We start from the raw sequence: 20842 nt of genomic DNA on the forward strand, positions 1-20842 counted from the left end.
AGCCTGAAGAATAAAACAGTTAAGTTTCAGTTATGAACTACTGTACCAGCTCAAGGCATATACATGTTTACATGTTATCAACTGTGCAGCCATTAACTCATTCAGCACTGTACCAATGTATACAGGCACAACAGGGGCATAATAAGCGTTATTTCTCCATATTTAATAGTGTGAGCAAATAATGACAAGTCTGTAGTTGACAGTTTACTCTTGCTTTGTATTCCTCATTTGATGACAAAATGACAAACTGAGTTTGAGTATGCAGCAAAAATAATCAATACCATTGTCTCAGTATGTTGCCACTGACCGTTAAGTGTACAAAAGACCACAGTTCACAGGGATGAAAAACAAACAGTTGTTTTAATGTTAACTCAAGTCAGTTACAAGTGCAGCTTTAATCAAGTCCCGTTTTTTAAACAGCCACAATTTGCAAATATTTTTTGTTATGCCTTAATGTCAACAATTTCATTTAACCCCCCCAAGACAGAAAATCCTTGCCATGTATTGACGTCACATTCAAATGGAGGAATTGTTTTGTTTTTAATAAAAGATTTCTAGATCTGGAAATCCAACTATATGCTTTACTTCAAAATTTCAAATGTACAGAAGAGTTCATTTCCAATTCTCCTTTGGTTTTAGGAAAACAAAAGAATGCCTATTAAGATATTCAGGGGGGATAATACAACACAAGTTGCAGCAGGAAGTAAATGGACAGTGATTCAGGGGGAAGGGGGGGGGAAATGTGTCGCCCCCCAATCACAGGCACAGCTCCACAACTCATCACACAACGAACTACCTGTTGAACTTATAACTAACTCATTATACCCACTAAAACATATTAGGTCCACTGATCGGAGCCAACAAGATCTCATGAGCTCCAATCAGATGTTGCAGAGGAAAGTTGGTTTGCCTCCCGCGTTTGTTAGTAAGGTAAAATAAACCAGACCAGCTTCACAACCATTTTCAATGGCTGCTACACGGGTCAGTCATTTCATTTTCGACGTCGGGTCCTCGCCTGTGTTATCCGTGTCCGGGGAAAAAAAAAAAACAACAAATCACATCTCAGTAACTTCTGTGAGCCGCTAAGAAACTAAACCTACAGGCATGAAAGGAAAAAAGTACCAACAAACGTTCAATCTCGAAGCCAGATCTTCCGCTGTGTGCATAATCCCACTTTAGATGATTCTCCTGCCAGCAAAGTGAATCCACTTTATTTCCCGGATTCACCTCATGCACATGTTCTCTAAATAGAATAGTAACGTACAAATCCACAAACTCCTAGCTACTGTCGCAACACATACAACCAGGCCAGAGACCATAAAAATGTTAAATCCTAATATTTTAATAAAGAAAACACACAAACATAAAAAGCCTAAAAAATGTCACGCCTCGACGACTGCCTCCCCCGCCCCCCCCCCCACCCCCCGTTTAAGCCCGCAAAAATAATAAAAACACAAAGTAAGGCGACAATAACCTTACTCTAAATAAAGACTAGAATGAATTAAATAAGGAGGTACGATTATTTTACGCTCAGCCTTTACCAATCCCATGGATGACTGACAGTGTCGTGACAAATCCGTCAGGTATCTCTTCGGGGTCTCGTGTGAATTTATCGATTTATCTAGCATGCGTTCACCTATTTCAGGATAAATGCGCGAGTGTGAACCCCCCCCCACCCCCCTCCTCCTCCCTCTCTTAACCACCCATCCTCCCATTTACAACAAGGGGAATCCGCGTTTGTAACTGTTTTCTGCCCAGCTGAGGATCTGTCGTCGGTAAAACTCACCCGCCGAGGCATCACTTCCCATAAGTCAACCCCTCCCTCCCGTGTGTGTCCCCCCTCTGACCCCGCCCTCCCCTCCCCTCCCCTCCCCCGCCCCCTCCCCCTCCCCCATGCTTCCCTCTTCTGTTTTCCTCCTTCCCCTTCACTGTACAGCCTGTTCATTGGCTGTGCTGCCCGAGTCCTGGGGCTTCATGACGTCAGGGAGCTCCGGGGGGCTGGAGAACGGCTCGATCCTCAGCTGCTCGAATGAATCATCTGAGGGAGAGAGAGAGAGAGAGAGAGAGAGAGAGCGACAAAGACACAGAGAGAGAGACATACACACACACACACACACACACACACACAAACACACACACAAACAAACAGGGGAAGCAGTCTGAATGAGGAACAGACAGTAAATCCGATCAGGGAAGAAAATCAGAGTTCCTAGACTTTGGTGCGACCTGACCAAGGAGCTTAGACTGACTGAATCACTCTAATCTTTTAAATCACCTCTTAAAACTCACTTTTATAAACTTGCTTTGATGTTAATGATCTTTTATTAATCGTTTCTCACCTCCCCCATATGGTTAATTTGAGGTTTTTTGCCCTGCCTATTACCTTGCTGTCAGTGCTTTTGCTGTTGATTTTTGTTGTAAACCACAACCCTTTTAAAAGCGCTATACAGATAATTAAATTTTAATAATTAAATAAATTTAACAGAGGAAAGAGAAAATATGAACACTGTTGCAATTTTTTTCTGTGCTTTGTATTAGTTTATTTCATTGTATTTAACATTTTTATTTTAATTTCTGTGTTGTTTATATTAGTTTTCAGCTCAGATTTGTTAGTTTTAGTAGGCCTAGTTTCACTTGGCTTGTAGTTTTATTCAGTATTTTGATGTCTGAAGCTTTGATATGTTTAGGTTTTTCCCCCTCTTTGGTGATCAGAGCAGGATGTATCAGAGGAAAGTAAAAAAAAATTGGTGTAAAATAATTATTTAGTTTAGTTTCGTTTAGAACTGAGATAAAAACTGCTAAAAAAAAAAAAATTGTTTATTTTCCCCCCACAGACTCACCTATCCCTCTGTAAATAACTAAATTAAAGTAATCACCAATTAATCAGTGCCTGCTGAAGTCTTTTGGTCAAAGCCAAAATGACAGTGGAGTACTGGAGTAAACCAGTTAGAAAAGAATAAGATCTGCATCTACTGTCAACAAGATTGATACAGAAATATCCTCTGGTAACTCTTTAAAACATTTTCATTTGTTAGCACACATACTGTACATCCATATGAGTTCATAAACAGCTGACCTTGACTATCTGCTGGGTATTCTCAGTAAAATAACTCATCTTCAGTTTGAAAACATGGTGTAAAAATTCTTATAACACATTTCCTGCAGTAAAAAGATTTTTTTTTTGTTTCCATAGCTGGCAACTGGCAAAAAGGAAAAATTAATAAAGGCCTGGCTGGGACCAAACAGGTGAGTAGTTGGTGCAGCATCTATACCACTTAGTAAGAAATGGTTATATATGGAGCATGATCAGAGGACGATGTCTTCTTACCACTCAGACGGAAAGCTAATCCCACCGTGGCGGGGGCCTGAGGTCGGGCTGTCTGATTTGTGAACCCACAGTCTCCGAGCGTTTTACTATCGTTCAGCACCAGGTCATCCTGGGGAGGGAAAAGAGAACAGAGGGTACTTGGTTAGAGTAGAGTCAAGTCGGGTCTTCATTCACTGGTCGCACATCATCTCATAGAGCCTGTCAGCGCTCTGCATGATGTCATGAAGAAGTTTTGGTGATGGAGAGCTTGTGAAATTGTGACGAGCAAGCCGTCTGATTTGTGATTACTACAGCAGAATAAAATGTAGCAAATATTGTGACTCATTTTTCTGCCCCACGATGTAAGATATTGTGACATTTTTGTGTTGCGATATATCGTCCCATCCCTAGTAAGGGCATTTCTAAATCCAATTTGATGCTCCAATTAAAAGAGCATTCAAGTTCCACCAGGCCAGAGCGAACAAACAGGATTTACAAATGGGTTTGGATGGCAGATTACGGCAAAAACAAGTTTAAAGTGTAATCATTGCCAGTTAAATTTAAACTAGTAACTCCTGTAGCTGTCATGTAAATGAAAAGCTGCAGGTAAGGAGCGGTACGAGTTTGACACCATTTTATTTTCGTATTTGAACACTGCGTCAGAGAGATAGCTGAAAAGTACATGAATGGGAACTCTGACATTGGTCTCAACTTTCAGGGACACTTTCTATCAACAAATGGGTTTGGAGAACAATAACATCCAACCAGGAAGCTTTCAGTTGCAAGCCTGTGGTCCATTAACTGGTCATTTCACTAGTGAGGCAGTTTGTATACCCACTCCAGGAGAACACTATTTTGACTAATCCATACTTGCATTGCAATTTTGTTGATACATCAAGGTAGATCACTAATAGGGCCATTTACAAATAAATGTGAATACTGTAAGGGATTTTGAATATGCTTTCCCCGTTTTGTCCTTCAGTCCTTTAGTCTTTCCAACATTTAACTGACCCAAATACTTTCCACATCAGTCGCAGGTCATCATACCTTATAAAGCCTCTGATCTTCAGGTGCCCTCTTTAAGATCCCTTCCACAATGCGCTTCAGCTCGTAGACTGTGGTGGACTCTTTGGCATCTGTGAAGATGGTCGTCTTATGACGTCGGATCATTAGAAACACATCCTGAAGAGAGATTAAGGGAGAGAAAGTTGAAATATGACAGACTGACAGAATATTCATCAGAAACCTTCACCCTTGTCCTTTAAATTATGTTTTAACAAGCATTAAACTATTAGCTTCTGCAGGAAAACTGCACCCTGAAACAATTTACACATGATTGTGCACAGTTTCGTCCAGATTTGAGTGTAAGACCAAGTAGCCTATCTCCTGAAGCTATAAGCAATATTTCCTGGAGCTTTTCCAGTGAAAATTGAAACTTATTCTGTGCACAGTGGTGGAGTATCCAGGATGAATGGACATTTTCTGTTTCAAAACTAAGGAATAAACCTCATTTTGGGTGTAAATTAGTCTATTCGTTACTTGTTATTGATAGGAAAACCTCCAAAAATCTCTCTTGACATCACCAATTAGAATCTTAGTTCTTTGGTTTCTAGCATTGTGATTGTGAGAGTGGTTCATACTGCATTTATGAATATTGATAAACTGGCCAAAACAGGGATAACGTGTAACTTGTTTAGGGCAAATTTTTGCTTGAAAGCCCCCTACTGAATATAAAGAATGTGCCAACTTTAGTGTTCATAGACTAATGGGAATATTAAATTCAGACTAAGATTAAGATCAAATTTGTCACCTGTCGGTTACTTATTATTGCAAAATCCATCAAATGATACACCTTGTGCAAAAGTAATGTATGAGTATTCTTCTCAAACCACTTCCTTGTTGAATTTTGTTGAAGAGGGGAGAATGATGCACACTTAAAACACCACATGATACTGTAGAATAACAAGTTGACAGCTGTGAAACCATCTTAAATAATGTGACAAAGTATTAAGTCTCATTGTACAAATAGATATAAAACCTGCATTATATCAGAAATATATTAATGCAGCTAACGTCATAACAACTCAATGTGTACTGATGGTTACTCTTGGTAAAAGTTAGGCAGCAACTACCTGGTTACACAGCTGTGTGTTAAAGCACTGTTCAGTTAGCTGGTTGGTCAGTCAGTCAGTCCTCGGTTTATCAACAATCGACAAACAATTTAAACTTCAATTCTGCACCATCATAAGGTGATATACCGGCCAGAGCCCAGCACACCAGTCTCACAATCATGGTGGTTGAAGGCAGCAGCTGGCGTCATGAGTAAGTAGCTAAGCTACAAATTGTGGCTAAGTTAATACTAGTCGTTTCAACAGCCACCCTTAGCTATAATAGTTACCTAACTAAGTTAGCTAAGCAAACTGTAGGGACCCCAATGTTAACCACTCAAGCACCAAGAACGTTTTTTGTTGGAACGTGTCTACAACAATATCTAGCAAAGTTGTTTTAAAACGATAGCGTTAGCCGACCTAGCTACTGACAACTTTGGCTAGTTAGCTTGGTACTAGTTGGCTACTTGGTCCAAAGCTAACTGTGTTAGCTGGTCAGTCGTTACACCAAAACAGCGTCAACTTCCAAAGCTTTTGGTTTGGACACTTCTCAGCTAACACCGCTGTCGATGTGTACATTGTTAGCTGTTAACAGCCTCGTTCAGCTAGCGTTAGCTAGTCTGTTGACGTTAACCAACGTTAGCCTGGGTTAGCTAAACAAAGACATCACTGATGTCATCAGCTTCTTCAGGATCGCTTATTGTGGCAAGCTAGCTTCAGCTACTGACATCACACATTTCAGACGCAGGGAAAAGCTTCATCGATAAATTAACGCTTGTCGGTGAACCAAATGGTCATGAAATGACGAGCTATATTTCTGTTTTCCTCACTCACCATTTCTTGCGGTTCGTTGCACACAGCTACGCCTCCGCTGCTCTCCCACGCTGCACAGCGACAACAGCTGTCAGATCCAGACCTGCACTGCCGCTGTCAGCCGGTAGAGGGCGGCGCCTAAACTTTATTCAGTCCAGTTGCGTTCAACGAGCCACAAAGTTTTCGATGAGCATTTGTTGAACATTTTTAAATTTAATTGTTGCTGTGTGAAGCTGCTCAACAAAGGTAGTTTCACTGTCGTTTCCTTCTTTTGCTGTTCAGCCACTTCAGCCTGAGAGTCCCGCAAGCCCGCAGTTTGGTATATTTGGTTCCTGTGGGAGATGTTTCCTCTTCCTCACTTTTTTTTCCTGGGTCTATGGAATTAATAAGTCCAAATCTCCTGTTAAGAAGGGTTTCTAACTGTGCACAGACTACACACAGTGTTGTGAGAATAACTCATCATCCCTGTGAAGGCTATTGTTTATTAATTCGCCTAGATGTTAAATTATTGATAACGAGGCTGTCAGTGATCTGTTTGATCCATTCTGTATGAAGGACAAACTAGCAAATTAGTACTGTAGTGTTTACATGAACAATGTAATTTTTAATCACAAAAGTTGTAACTTGTAATTGTCTTGCAGATACAGATGCACCAGCTCTTGCATAGCAGATACCCCTATATTGCAGATATGCTGTATATTGCATTTATGGACAGATCATTTGTACATTTTTACAGAAACATAACACAAAAGTGAACTTGTATCTTATAAGTGGAAAACAAGTCATGGTGGGGACGCTATTCATAGTATTCCCATGATGTCACATGCATTTCCTACCAATATGATGCTTTACCTTATACACAGCTCATTGGCTATGGCTGTCATTTGATTATAATCACCTGTTATTTTCCCATCAAGATGGCTGTGTGTTGCTGTAACAGAACACTATGACTAGGCCAACAAGCTTATTATATAACTTTGAACAGGAACAGGCCGATATTGTTTTACACAGAAGGATTTACAGTCTCAGTTTGCATGCTGCATGTCTCATGAAATGTACGACAGACTTAATTAAGAATTAATTAATTATTTTTTTAAAGCAACTTTATTAACAAATTTAACATAATTTCATCACCCAAAATAAAAACAAACAAACAAACAAACAAATAGGGACAGCAGTTAGTAGTCTTATGTTTTCCAGCTCAATGCCTGGTCCGGCTGTGGTAAAATCTGTAAGAGGAAAGGAAAGGAGTGTCATTACTCTGTTATTACCTTCCACTACCAAAAGGATCAACTCATCATGAAACAAAGATGAAAGAGCAAGAAGAAATGAGTTTCAGGTAAACAAAAACCAAAAACATTATTATGTAAAACACAGTAAAATTATATTCTCTTTTACACATATTTGGAGCGATACTGTTTCTGAGATGCATTTTTAGGAGACTCCATCATAGTACAATGTCAACAACCGTAATAAAATATTACAAATATTACTGTTGTTTCTTTTTTTTTTGGCTTATTTGATGGATTTTCTTGTTTTGTTTCTTATTTATTTTTTGTTGTTACATGTTCGAAATAAACACAAACATAAATATCCAAAAAGTACGATACAAAAATGAACTGCAGATATCAAACAAATGAGCATCCAATTAATTGATGGAGGGAAAACAAATGAGTAAAATCTGACATACATTTTGAACTAGAGATGTCAAAAAATTCAAGAGAGTGAGGCTGCTGTGGGAGTTTGTTGGAACCAACTGATCAAATTCCCCAGCTTTCCATGTCTGGAAAACACCTAAAAACTGATGATATTCCAGAAATCCCATGACCACCGGGGGAACTTCGCCTATTATATAAATGCATGCACACACACAAAATTCAAGCAATGGACTTAACTCACCAAACGCATCTCAGATATCTCATCTAACCACAAAAGCGCTCTCCCGGATCTTGGAGTAAGCATACTGTGGGACAGAGGGGTGAGAACAGAAGGGTCATTTTATTTTATTTCATTCATTTTTATTCAAAACCCGAGACAGTGTTAGAATCACGTCTGATGATGCACTTACATTCAGTCCTCTGGGGGCTTGGACAGGCTGAAGTCCCTTGCAGCAGAGCATTGAGAAAGGCCTCTCCTTGGTCTGTGAATGCTCTTTGAAGCACAGGCTGAACACCTTGGCGGGGAGGAAGACGTCCCAGTCGGCCGCATGCTGCTCTATCAGATCGCTTATCATCCTGTTGGGAAGCATCGGCGAGAGAAGCTTTAGTGTTCACATGCAAGCTTGGCATATACCATGAGAATTTTCAGTTATAGGCGTCTTTTAAAGGTGATATGTGTAGCATTTTATGAGGAAAGATCCACCCTAATACTTTAACACTGTTAAAAGTCAGCTATTGGTGATGCACCTTGTATTTCTGGGCAACTTCTGGGAAAGTGGGTTCACCAAAAAAGTAAATAAAACAGAAAATAACTCCTGGAATGCACTGAGCTTTACAAATTGATGATATATAACAGCGTAAGAGTACTCAAGGGTGGATTTTTCCTTTAACATCAATAAATCATTACCACATTAATTTTGAGACATTATTATAATTACTGTAAACAAACAAGACCATCGCCAAGAAGCCAAGCTGGATTGCTTTACAGAACAAAAGGTTTAGCTCAGCCTGCAGCAGAAACTGAGCTGAAACTTTCAGAGTGTTTATCCTCTTCAGTAAAGACAGAGAGAAAACAAACGCACCCAGAGCAACGCCAGGGACGGAGAGGGCAAGAAGCAAAATCCTCTTTGTGACAGGAAGCAACAGGGTTTATGGGAAATGTAGTCTTAATTTTGAGAAACACTAGCACTAACAATATCACTGGTGTGAGATAGAGGCTACCAATCGTCTCAACCATGGTCTCATTTGTTTACAGTAATTATACCAAGGCATCACGATTAATGTGACAAAGAAATATTGATGTTTTAAAAAGCTACACAGCACCTTTAAGAACCCAAACTGTCATGAACTAAAATCAGAGACCTGTCAATCAAGCGTTGTGTGATCAAATCCGCGGTGCCAGTCTGCTGATGATGGACGACAAGAGAGATGTTGACCTTCAGCTGATCTTTCAGTTCTCTGTTGATCTAGCATAAGGAAACATTCACACAGTAGATCCATGTGAGATACTGGCCACTTTGGATCAATATTAAGAGAACGCAGTATTGTAAATGATGATGTGCGTCGTACGACAGTAAGAGCTCACTTTGTGGACGATGTCATGAGGCAGTCGGGAGAGGATTCTGACAGGATAGCCGAAGTGGGAGATGATGTCCGTGACATGCTCAGCCACTTGTGAGGCGAGGCACAGCTGCATCGGGAGAGCCTCCACCCACTTGGAGAAGTAATCTGTCACAGTCAGAATGTATTTGTGTCCGTTCTGTGTCGGGGGAAACGGCCCTCTGACGTCCAGACCAAGCCACTGCCAAGGCTCTTTCACCTGAGGGCAAAGCATCAGATCATGTAGAAATACAACATGTGATGGCATGAATTATCCCAACTGCTTTTGTTTGTAATTAATATCGATCTGTTGCATCAAACCGAGGCCAATATGTTAAATGACTGTTCAGTCTATAGTCTTACCTCTATTAACTTTTCAGGATCTTCACACTCTACCTGTGGAAATTATAGAACAGCATTTCATTAAATACTTGAAAATATGAGAATCATGGAGTATAAAATGTGAACTATTGTAGTTTAAAATCATGTTGACTACTTACATTGAAATTATCATCTGGAGCCCACTGAGTATCCTGTTGATGCATGTAGAAAATTACACAAAGGCAACTGGGCTAATTGACTGCAAATTTAGGAATCTGACAACAAGAGGCACTTGAGCTGCCTGATGATGGTGATGTATAATCACCATGACATATTACACATAACGAATTATGCTAACGAGGTTATTAATAACCTAATTACTGTATTGATTAGCAAAAAAATCAATGTCAACATACTTGTCTTCACATAACACATGGGTGGTATTAATATGAACTCTGTATCTTAAAGCATTAAGGAGTTATAGTGCTTCTCTATAGGGGGAACCTGTGGTGTAAGTATGAAGTTTCTATTATGTGTTCTTGAGTTATTGTGTTCAGAAGACACACACACACACACACACACACAGACACACAGACACACACACACACAGACACACACACACAGACAGACACCACCATGCACACCATGTACCATGGTGGCGGTAAATAAAAATGTGTAAATATTTATCTCATGAGCCAACATGTGCAGTCATGTCCTGTACCTGTGGTAAACAGTAGTCACCATGGAAGAAATGTGGAAATGACTCGATCTCCATCAGCGCTTCATCCGTTATGATCCTCCATCTGTCGAACTTCTCTGGGTCTCTGAACACACAACCAGAACAGAACACATTAAAAGACAGAGACAAAAACCCAGATGACTACACATCTAATACAAAACATTTACGAGTTTAGATTCATGGTTATTCTGGTTTGGATTAAGCATGAAAACATTATTTAGCCATTTGCTCAGAGTCTCCAACGTAAACTATCACACAAATGCTGGTGAATTGATCTAACCATCACTGCAACCTCCTTTTTTCTGCTTAGAGTTTGTAGTAGAGGGTTAGAGCTGTTTCCATTGAGTTTGTGGTAAAGAGCAACTGTCACATGAATCTGCAGTGGAGGCAGATGCTGCACCAGCGGTTTCCTCTGGTTAAATGAAGAGGATAAGGCCACAAGGCTTCCCGGACTAGAAGTTACTCACACAGCCGACTCCTCCTCTGTCCGGCTGGGCTCTTGGTTCTGGACTGACGGCTTTGCTGCTGTAGGAGCCGCTGTCGGTGGAGAACGAGCTGGATTCGTCTGTGAGGCTTTAGCGGTGGCCGGCTGTGTTCAGAATACAGGGAAACACACACATTTTCTGAGTTGTGTGTGTTCAATCATTTCAGGAGTTCCTCCTCCTTGTGATTGTGACGAACCATACTGTTGACCCCACACACACAAAAGCACTTATACTATCAAGGTACTCCAAATAATTGTAAATAATTGTGCATGAATATAAATGCTCCAAATGCTCCAAAACCTGATGGTGCTGAACTGAAAAATAGCTTGAATAAAAGTGTTTGTACATTATTTTCCTCAATGTTTAACACAAATCTAATGAAGTCCTGTTGTTTTATTAGTTTAGGGGAAATAGAGCAACTAAGTTAATAAAATCTGTCCACGGGTCATCACTGATGAATTTCATCAGTACAATCACAACAACATTATACATCTTCTTACCTTGTATCTCTTACTTCTTGGGTTGATGACGGCCTAAATCAGAGAGAGACAATTTCAGTGGCATTAGTTGCAGTGATGCTACACAAGAGAAATGATCAGATACAGTTGGACTTGGTTAAAGAGGGGGTTTTGGATTTTACTGTCAATTTCTCAAGAGGCTTCTTAAAAACACAAACTGCCCTACTATCTTTACCTCTCAACAGGAGTTGTTGATGTTTTATTTTCCAATGCTGCGCTGCCACCGAGCGACGACATACGTACCGTCTTTTTTTCCATGTGTTCAGGGAAAGAGAATATAGTGGGGACTGCATCTTCTCGAAGCTTCACGAATTTGCCGGTTCTGTCGATGTACTTCTCCTCAAAGTGATTAATGCACAGGACGGAGAAACGAGACGGAGTCCAGTCCTTCCACTTCATATTGAGGAGCCATTTTTTGAGTTTCTGACGATTGTACAGTGGAAACCTGTGGACATGGAAAACTGATTACAACAGTCGTAACCCTGATGTGTGCCATCCTCTCTTGTATGGAGGAAACGTCACACCAAACTCCATTCAAAGATCTATTTACATATCTAGTAAAACATTACTTAACACCTCTTCTAAAACGTTGGGATCTACTAGTAAATTTGGCATATATCCACCAAGCAGCACTTATTTCCATAAAATGTAAACTTTTGGCTTTGGTTGAAAACGGTTCACACTGCTCATCACCGCCTGAAACTGTGTATTTTGGTAGAAGAAGATTGAGGGAATAACAGGCACACAATGCAAAGCGTTGGAACTTCACTGAAATAAGAGGTGAATAGGGTGTAAGCCAAATTGCCAAGTGGATCCTAACAATACATAAAAGGGCGTAAGCCATATTTTACCAAGTTTGCATGTTTGCCAATAAGCAAGGCAACAATAACTGCGAGTTTAATGTACTATTCTCTCCAGATGTATAGGGCTACCCAAGCACCAGAAAGTCAATATTAAATGCAAACAGCATGCCAGCCAACCACTGGCAACAGTAATGAACATCCTATCTAAGTCTACCTGGATCTCAGTCCAATCCATTTTACCATCCACCTTTAAATAAAGGCAGGCAGTCCCCTAGCTATACTATAGTAGCTATCATTTTATGAATAATTCAATAAGACATCTTATACTCCACTGACCATTACTATAAAAGTTATTGTAGACAACCTACCCAGCCTACCTTTTATTCTTGGCAATCTCTCTCCACACTGACTGTCTTACAATGAGACAATACTTCTGGTTAACTGACTTGAATTTGTCTTTCCTCTTTGTCATTACTAGTCCATACTTGTCTATTAACGCTAGATAGCCTGGGTTTTTGGAGATTAGCTGGGAATGAATGAATGAAAAGTCAACCCATGTTGACAGGGACTGAATGAGCTACTCTGTTTTTGGAAGATGGCTTTTCTTTTACTCATCAAGATATTGAAATGTCCTGAGCTGGGCACCGTAGCTAGCTAACTGTAAGAGCTAGCTAGATAGAGTTAACGCTAACTAACCAATGATAACTAACTACGTTAGTTCACAAACTTGCTACGATGCCCTGGTCTTAGGTCATTTAGGTTAGCAATAGAAATACTCACTTAAAAAACTTCACATCAGATTGGTTCGAATTTTCGCAGTTAAAGGCACTACATTTAAACCTGCCCATGTTATACTAAATAACGCTAACTTTACGAGTTACAAATCAATGTTTCTGTTGTCGTTGACCTATCAAGCAACAACAAAAATACACTTTCCGGTCGCAACTTTCAAAATAAAACCCCTATGCAATACAACGTTTTTATAGTAATATGAAGTATCGTCGTGAAAATTAAATTTACACTTACGTAGTATTCGTTAGTAAATGAAAATACGATCGTTGTTTCCAAGAAATCATTTTAGAAAATATTCTTTTTATTCAAAAGTGAAAAATTTTACACTTACATTTTGAAGGCTCCATTTCCGGTATTACACTTAATTCTAGAAAACTTGACCAAAACCTGTTTGACCAACGGATGTTTTTGTTTCTTCTTCTTCTTGGTGTATTTATTGCTTATGCAGTCCCAACAGCGCCACCTTGAGACACTGCTACTGCAGCTGGTGCCACAATCAACCAACTTAACATTTGTATGACACATTTAAGCACAGGGAAATGCAATGTCTTTACATATACTATTTTATAGTAAAAGGCAAAATCGAATGGTGCAAGTCACTTGAATTGATGACATTTGGTCACTGCACGGCACCACCTGCTTCCTACTTTTAATTTACCTAAAGAAAAATCACTATTAACTATAATCTTCCTACAAGGACTCACAGTGTCTAGTGTATAGTGAACTTAAACTGTGTGGTGTTTTTCTTATCTCCTATGGTATCACTAAGATATTCCTATACAGACTTTTTCTGTTTTTCTGTGATATTTGTATAATGTTCTTCCAAAATGTATTACAGGATTACCATGGTCCCTTTTCACTGGGGTTTGGACAGAGAATAAATTAAACAAAGTTCTGGGTTCTTACAAAATTTACTATGGCTGTATTCAGAGAATATCAAAACATTAAATGATTTGACAAAACAATCAGTGAGAAAGTTGGTCCAGGTGTCTGACACTTCAACTGCTCTTCGCTTTCCATTCGACCCTCCACTCATCCCAGTCCAGCAGAGTTCGATTTATCTGCCATCCAGCCGCTTCCACACCTAAAAACAGCAGAAACATTTTTGTATCAGTGAAAATACATAAGATATAGTTGATGGCTTGTAAGTTCAACAGTTTTGTGCCTGCTTACCCTTGAGAAATGGATTGAAAATTTGGTCCATCAGCTTGTGACTATCACACACCATTTCCCAGTGGCCTTTCAAAAAGAATAACAACAGTGTGACTGACTGTAAAATTTAAGCACCTCTATTCATGTCATGGAGGAAAACAAATATAGAAGTAAAGGCTCACTTTGTCTCTTTTGTATGAGAGGTTGTTGTGAAGCCCCGGTCAGTGGTGCTTCAGGGTGCAAAGAGCTGCTGAGACAAACAGCTTGACACACCGCTCTGATTTCATCACCTACAGATGCTTCTGGTCCCAAGCAAACGCACACACAGCCTGAGAGGAAGAAAACAAAGTTATAAAAATACTGAGATGTGGGCAACTTTAAGGTGTGTTATATGGCACTCAAACAAATCGTCATTCTGTGGACTTAAAATGGGAAGAAGACATGATAGGCTAACATACCGTTTTTCACGCTTAACAGGAAAGGCATGTTGTTGTTCTTCAAAGCCAAATTAAGTTCCTCGGGGCTAGAACATGAGAGGAATTATATCAAACTGGGTCGACTTTTTTACTGTGTGTCAATATTTACTGTGAAAACAAAACTGGCACATGAAATTACCTCTGTACAACTTCCTTTAGCCTCACTCCAAGTTTGACTGGCACCGTTTTTCTAAACTCTGGAAGAAAAAAAAACCCAGAAAGTGTTCATGATTTTGACTTTTAAGAAATTATAAAAAAATATATAAGCAACGTCCGACCACGATTCTCACCCAAGAACACTGGTTCTCTCTGATTGGCCTCTACAGGACTGAGGATCCGCCCGTCTCTCAGGTACTGGTGCAGCACAATGGACAGCCGCGCCTCATTGAAGGTTTCCATGACGACCGAACGCACCGCTTTGTAGTTGGCGTAGAGGTGGAGGATGGTGAAGAGGAGGAAGAGGCTGAGGGTCAGTCTGAGGTGCAGAGACAGGCGGAGAGGGGAGCAGGGTGACATCAGTAAAATGACAGACCCTTCAAATACTCAAAAACAAAAGAGTGATCATTTGACTTGTCATATCTTAAGAGAGTTTCCCTTTGAAAGCATCTTTTGATCATTTATTTACCCTATACACTCACAGTGGGTTGTCAGTGACGAGAGGAATCAGAACCAAACTGATCAGCAGACCAGCCAGATTCACCAGAGTCTCCTGTGGAAAATAAAACACATAAACCAGAATGAATGAATCAACCATTCAGAGGGACTGTGGTGTCCAGGAACATTATCATTAACATTCCCACATCAGAAACTTTGTTTTCTCAGATTTGGTGCCAGTATTACAGAATTATCAGTGATTTAAATTCATAAAACTGCAGCTCTGAAACTATTGTCTCCACGGTACCTTTATCTGTATGAGGCTAAATGCCATAGTAAAATATTGTACTGTGGTAAATACCACTGCTTTACTATTTACTACTGTACCTTCTTGGAACAATCAAAATATAACAGGTACCTTGAAATCAAGCATTGTACTACAACAGTGTGCCATGTTATTTAACACGGTTGGAGCCATTCATGGATTTAATTGAGAATAGATGGTGAATTTCAATTCAGTTCCTGCAGTTGGAACTGGAATCGCTCTAAGGAAACAGAATGTGAAGTGAACTGAACTGGAATGACAGAATTGAATTCCACTGAATTCTGTGAAATCCCACTTCTCAGTCTGAAGGCAGTCTGAACATAGCCTGGTATCCAGCCCCTATGAATCGCAGTTTTCAGCACTCTTCGAATTTGCATGGCGATTCATAAGGGAATGCTCCTTATGAATCGCCATGCAAATTCGAAGAGTGCTGAAAACTGTGATTCATAGGGGCTGGATACCAGGCTAGTCTGAACAAGGCTTAAGAGAGGTTGTCTGGACTTGCTGCTAAACATTACAAATCAAACATTATGAATCAAATAAAAGACAGTTCAACAAATCAAATACATTCAATCATAATGTATGTGTTACGATTACATGTTCTGCATCAAACACAACCTGAAAGGAACCTTTAATATTTTAAGATATTTAGTATTTGATAATATATAACACTATGTGTAATCTCAGATATTTGGTAAGAAAAAAACAAAAAAAGATGGAATTTCACAGAACTACATTGGATTAAATTCAACTTCCTGAAATTCCAGTTCAATTCCAATTCTTATTCCTGTAGATTTTTCAAGTTCCAGTCCAGTTCAGTTCCAGTTGAATTGGTACTGATGAGTTCATTCATGAATTGACCCCCCAACCCTGTCATTCACCACAGGTTACCACAGTTCGCCACGTTATGTCCCATAGTAAACGGTGTTATGAGAATATGGGTGACACATCAGATGAATCTCAGCCGTACCTGGCTCCCGTCTTTAGCAGAGATGTCGGCCATGTTGTCTCTGCGAGCCTGATGGACCGTCAGAGCCGCTCTGGTCGCTCCACCTGCAACTCCAACTATGGACTGGAGAAGAGAAACACACGACAGCACCGAGTTCAGTTTGTATAAAATCAGCTTATATCCGTCACCGAGTTAATGGAAGGCGTTTTACCTTGAATATCCCTGCAGTGCAAACAATCAAGGTGAAACAAGCAGGAAAGTTGGGAGCCAGTATTTCCATGAACATGGCGATGTCATTGAGAACGTCGGCGAAAAGCCTGGCAGGAAACACAGAGAGAGGATCTGCTGCGTCAAACGGTAATCTGACACTCAGAGGCCAAACATTAAACACTTCAACACCCAAATACCAGCCATACCTCCATTTCTTAGCCTCAGAGTCCAGTTTACTCCTGGAACAGAGACAAGAGACGACATTAACGATCATGACAAACACTTTTCCAGCACATGAGACGAGCTCCGGCAGCAGCTCACCCTTTCCTCCAGGCGAACAGGATCCTCCCCAACATGCCGGTCCCATCTGCAGAGGAACACAGCGGTTTAGTTCATCAGCTGGGACGAGTCAGCTGGGATAACACCGACACCTCATACTGTACTGCGCTTCTCATGGACACTGAATGTGGTTTGTATTGAAATGTCCTGCATATATACAGTACTGTGCAAAAGACTTAGGCACCCAAGAGTTTTTATATAAATTGTGTCTTAGATGTTTATTCATTTTTTTTCTGCTTTAGTGTGTCAGTAGACTGCTCTTTATAGTAAATTTTTTGATATTTAGAAACTTTACATGGACTTTTGCACAGTACTGTATATTGAATTGTCTCATGCATGTATATCTGCAATTACTTACAGTGCATTTGATTCTGACCTTATCTTTTTCTTCTGTTTCTATTTGTTTTTGGTTTATTTATATACTGTTTTTATTGGTTTATATTGTGTTTTATTCTTTCCGCCTTTTAACAAAGTACACAAGCAACTACTAAGCTAAATTCCTTGTATGTGCAAATATACTTGGCCAGTAAAAGGATTCTGATTCTGATCTGACTATGACAATAAATATTTTGTGATGTGTATTTTGTCTTTGTACATTTGTGCCGCTGTGTTATGTAGACCTTTGATAACTGATGTTCTGGGATAATAGGCACACCCATGATTACTCATTAACAAAAAAGAAAGAAAAGAAGGAGCCAAACTGTAACATGTACTTTGACAAAGATAATATGTTGAAATGTGTCAGTTTTTAACAATAAAGAGTAGAGCTGCAACGATTAATCGATTAGTTGTCAACTATTAAATTAATCGCCAACTATTTTGATAATAGATTAATCGGTTTGAGTAATTTTTTAAGAAAAATAAGTCAAAATTCTCTGATTCCAGCTTCTTAAATGTGAATATTTTCTGGTTTCTTTACTCCTCTATGACAGTAATATGAATATCTTTGGGTTGTGGACAAAACAAGACATTTGAGGACGTCATCTTGAGCTTTGGGAAACACTGATCCACATTTTTCACCATTTTCTGACATTTTATAGACCAAACAACTAATCGATTAATCAAGAAAACAATCGACAGATTAATCGACAATGAAAATAATCGTTAGTTGCAGCCCTAATACAGAGAGCTATTTTAAGAGAACGAGAATTTTAAGTGTTTTGTTGTGCCGGTTTTGTTGTGCTGGCACAATACTAGAAATCAGAGGTGGGGACTCGAGTCACAGTCAAACACATGATGCACTTACCAAGTTTTTATTCTAACTACTAAAACGAAACTGCATTGAAAAGTCCTAGATATTTTGTTTTCTTTAAGATATTAAATTGATACTGGACTCTTGATTTGTTCTGACTTGACTTGGTGTTCTACATTTAGACTTGAGACTGACTTGGGACTCGGGCAAAGTGGACTTGGTCACACCTCTGACTGTACTCACCTCTCAGTAACCAGGTGACTGTGGCAGCAGCGACTGTCGCCTCCTGGTTTCCCACTCCGACTCCTTTCAGAGAAGCCTGGGTGGCCAGAGTCCCGGACAGAGAGCTGGAGAAAGCCTGCGAGGAAGAGGAGGAGATGAAGAGCTTCAGTGTGTTTCGATGACTGATGAGGATGAGGATGAGGATGAGGATGAGGATGAGGATGATGATGATGATGATGATGATCTTAGTCTACTGCTGTACCTGTACTGTATCCCAAAACTGATACTGCAGGTAATCATCACTGACGCTCTCTGGATAGCCTTGAGGCAGGAAGACACTCTGAAATGACAGACATGTACAGGTGTGTGTGTGGGGGGGGGGGGGGAAGGTGTATGAACAGACTGAGAACATGTAAATTATTTTTTTTTAACAGTTTAAAGGTTATAATCCTCACTTTGAACACGCCAACAACAGAGCTCCCTCTTGTTCCACCTTCACTCCCGTCTCTTTTTCTCTCCATGGCTCCATCCTTCACCAGATACCTCCATGACTCTCCACAGCCATATTTCTCAGTTGCCAAAACCAGACTCGTATCTTTCTCCATGTCGGCTAACCTTTGGAGTAAGTAACGAACAGTCTTGCAGTGTGAAATCCACTGGAACAGGATTATTTTAAGGCCATTTTAGCGAGACATATCGCACTGTAACTGTGCAGACGTGTCGGGTCCAGATACTCTCACGTCTTGTTTTTTTTCTTTCTGTTGCACTTCCGTGTTTTTCCGCCTTCATAGTTTGGAGCCTTCCTATTGGTGGACTGGAGGTTTTAAGGCGGAGCTCCGAATAAGGTGCGCTCGATTTTTGGGCGGAGAGAGAGAGAGAGAGAGAGAGAGAGCGAGAGAGAGAGAGAGAGAGACCCATATGAAGAAATATTGTAATCCAATTGTAGGAATAGCATAGTGATACTATAGGAGATTAAAAAAAAAATACAATAAGGTCACTAAGGATGGAAGTAACTAAATACATTTACCCGCATTCATTGAGTAGCTTTTTTATGTACTTGTACGTTTTTGAGTATTCTATTATAGTCAGTAATTTTACTTTTACTGATGTACATTTTTACTGTAGTATTGTACTTCACTACATTTTAAATCACATCCATTACAGAGGATAGATTGTATGGCTCTCCACACGCACAGCTAACTACGTCTTTTCTAAAAAAGTAACTCAGTAACTTTTACTCTCAGTACATTTTAATTGAGCTACTTTCTACTTTTACTTCAGTAGATTTTTATACCAGTACATTTACTTCTACTTAGGTAAAATATCAGCAAAGTAACAATACTTGTACTTGAGCAGGACATTCTTGTACTATTTCCACCACTGAAGGTCACTGTAAACCCATTATTGAATACCACATGCTTGCTATAAGTCCATAAAGGAATATTATAGTGATTATGAATGAGTCTGTAGGTGAAGAGGCTGATAAACATAAGACATTTTTCATCATGGGACACTAACTAAAGTAAATGAGTCAGTGTCTCCTTAAGAATGAGGCTCAGTAAAACTTATACTAAACAATTATTTTATGTTTTTTATACACAGTTTGACTCCCATCTTCATCCACACCAAATGAAAAGTTTGGTATCTCTCATGTTTTTGAAGAAGGCCTTCCCATTTCAAACTTCCACAAATATCGGCCAGTTTAAGTTGACATTTTTAGTATGGAGTCAAATGAGCAATTACTTGTATAAACCTTCTGTCATTTGGAAGAGGAACCGGTGTCAGAATTTCAAGCGGTGGCTCTGATTGTGTCATTTGTGTTTCAGCATGATTAAAATTGTCTATGGGAACTCCTAGATAACTTGTTATAACCTCAAAACTGTAACAGAAGCTATTTATCTGAGAATAAAACAGAAGTCACACATTTTCTTCTTGTGGGAATGAATGAAACCCAAAAAATTGGTGCAAAAGTGACATTCACCAGCTAAAAAAGCCTTCACCCCCCCCTAACACCCAGCTGTAAGTTCAGCGTGTGTGTGTGTGTGTGTGTGTGTGTGTGTGTGTGTGTTACTGCTCTACTTGAAAACACCACAGAATGAACCACAGCAGGAGCAGCAGATCCCAATCTGGTGCAGCCTTTATGTTCACCTGCCAGTACAAATGTGATTTCCAGAATGACACTTCTTCTTCACCTCATCTGTTCACTCTGTTCCACTTTTTGAAATGGAGAGACAGCATTC

The 20842-nt window shown here is 39.7% G+C and overlaps 3 protein-coding genes across 4 annotated transcripts; all 3 read right to left on the bottom strand.

Moving 5' to 3' along the window:
* Positions 1 to 1894: 1894 nt before the first annotated feature.
* elob (elongin B) lies at positions 1895 to 6321 on the bottom strand. 2 transcript variants are annotated; one of them, XM_071531127.1, is made up of 4 exons: positions 6250 to 6321; positions 4355 to 4489; positions 3332 to 3437; positions 1895 to 2038 (listed from the first exon to the last, which is right to left on the bottom strand). In XM_071531127.1, exons 1-4 carry the CDS (start codon positions 6250 to 6252, stop codon positions 1926 to 1928), a joined length of 357 nt encoding a protein of 118 aa, XP_071387228.1. In that variant the 5' UTR covers positions 6253 to 6321; the 3' UTR covers positions 1895 to 1925. The 2 variants fall into 2 exon arrangements, with proteins under 2 accessions (XP_071387228.1, XP_071387226.1); XM_071531125.1 differs by having other exon boundaries at positions 3329 to 3437.
* A 1005-nt stretch (positions 6322 to 7326) lies between these two features.
* LOC139654093 (uncharacterized) lies at positions 7327 to 13256 on the bottom strand. Its single transcript, XM_071531128.1, has 12 exons — positions 13132 to 13256; positions 11792 to 11993; positions 11531 to 11563; positions 11013 to 11134; positions 10528 to 10630; positions 9986 to 10018; positions 9849 to 9881; positions 9472 to 9705; positions 9249 to 9352; positions 8297 to 8462; positions 8128 to 8191; positions 7327 to 7457 (listed from the first exon to the last, which is right to left on the bottom strand). The coding sequence occupies exons 1-11, from the start codon at positions 13197 to 13199 to the stop codon at positions 8147 to 8149; spliced, it is 1143 nt and encodes a 380-aa protein (XP_071387229.1). The 5' UTR covers positions 13200 to 13256; the 3' UTR covers positions 7327 to 7457; positions 8128 to 8146.
* A 223-nt stretch (positions 13257 to 13479) lies between these two features.
* rusf1 (RUS family member 1) lies at positions 13480 to 19348 on the bottom strand. The gene is made up of 14 exons (XM_071531106.1): positions 19058 to 19348; positions 18865 to 18942; positions 18624 to 18738; positions 17171 to 17216; positions 17056 to 17088; positions 16851 to 16956; positions 16661 to 16762; positions 15410 to 15480; positions 15062 to 15246; positions 14911 to 14968; positions 14754 to 14818; positions 14478 to 14624; positions 14317 to 14382; positions 13480 to 14227 (listed from the first exon to the last, which is right to left on the bottom strand). Exons 1-14 carry the CDS (start codon positions 19205 to 19207, stop codon positions 14142 to 14144), a joined length of 1308 nt encoding a protein of 435 aa, XP_071387207.1. The 5' UTR covers positions 19208 to 19348; the 3' UTR covers positions 13480 to 14141.
* Between the last annotated feature and the right edge of the window lie 1494 nt (positions 19349 to 20842).

The sequence above is a fragment of the Centroberyx affinis genome, unplaced genomic scaffold (genome assembly GCF_046629955.1).
Source record: "Centroberyx affinis isolate AG114_WGS23_722 - 3 ecotype Tasmania unplaced genomic scaffold, CSIRO-AGI_Caff_v1 ptg002033l_1, whole genome shotgun sequence".
NCBI lineage: Eukaryota > Metazoa > Chordata > Actinopteri > Beryciformes > Berycidae > Centroberyx > Centroberyx affinis.

Coding starts and splice junctions, on each gene's coding strand:
- elob (XM_071531125.1), bottom strand. Junction 3,438..4,354: donor AAGATCAGAGGCTTTATAAG/GTATGATGACCT, acceptor TTCCCTCCCCAG/GATGACCTGGTGCTGAACGA. Junction 2,039..3,328: donor ATTAGCTTTCCGTCTGAGTG/GTAAGAAGACAT, acceptor TCTCTCCCTCAG/ATGATTCATTCGAGCAGCTG.
- LOC139654093 (XM_071531128.1), bottom strand. CDS start 13,199: ATGGGCAGGTTTAAATGTAGTGCCTTTAACTGCGAAAATTCGAACCAA. Junction 11,994..13,131: donor TCTGATGTGAAGTTTTTTAA/GTGAGTATTTCT, acceptor CCATGTCCACAG/GTTTCCACTGTACAATCGTC. Junction 11,564..11,791: donor AACACATGGAAAAAAAGACG/GTACGTATGTCG, acceptor TCTCTGATTTAG/GCCGTCATCAACCCAAGAAG.
- rusf1 (XM_071531106.1), bottom strand. CDS start 19,207: ATGGAGAAAGATACGAGTCTGGTTTTGGCAACTGAGAAATATGGCTGT. Junction 15,247..15,409: donor CTCGTCACTGACAACCCACT/GTGAGTGTATAG, acceptor TCTGCACCTCAG/ACTGACCCTCAGCCTCTTCC. Junction 14,819..14,910: donor CTAAAGGAAGTTGTACAGAG/GTAATTTCATGT, acceptor CTCATGTTCTAG/CCCCGAGGAACTTAATTTGG.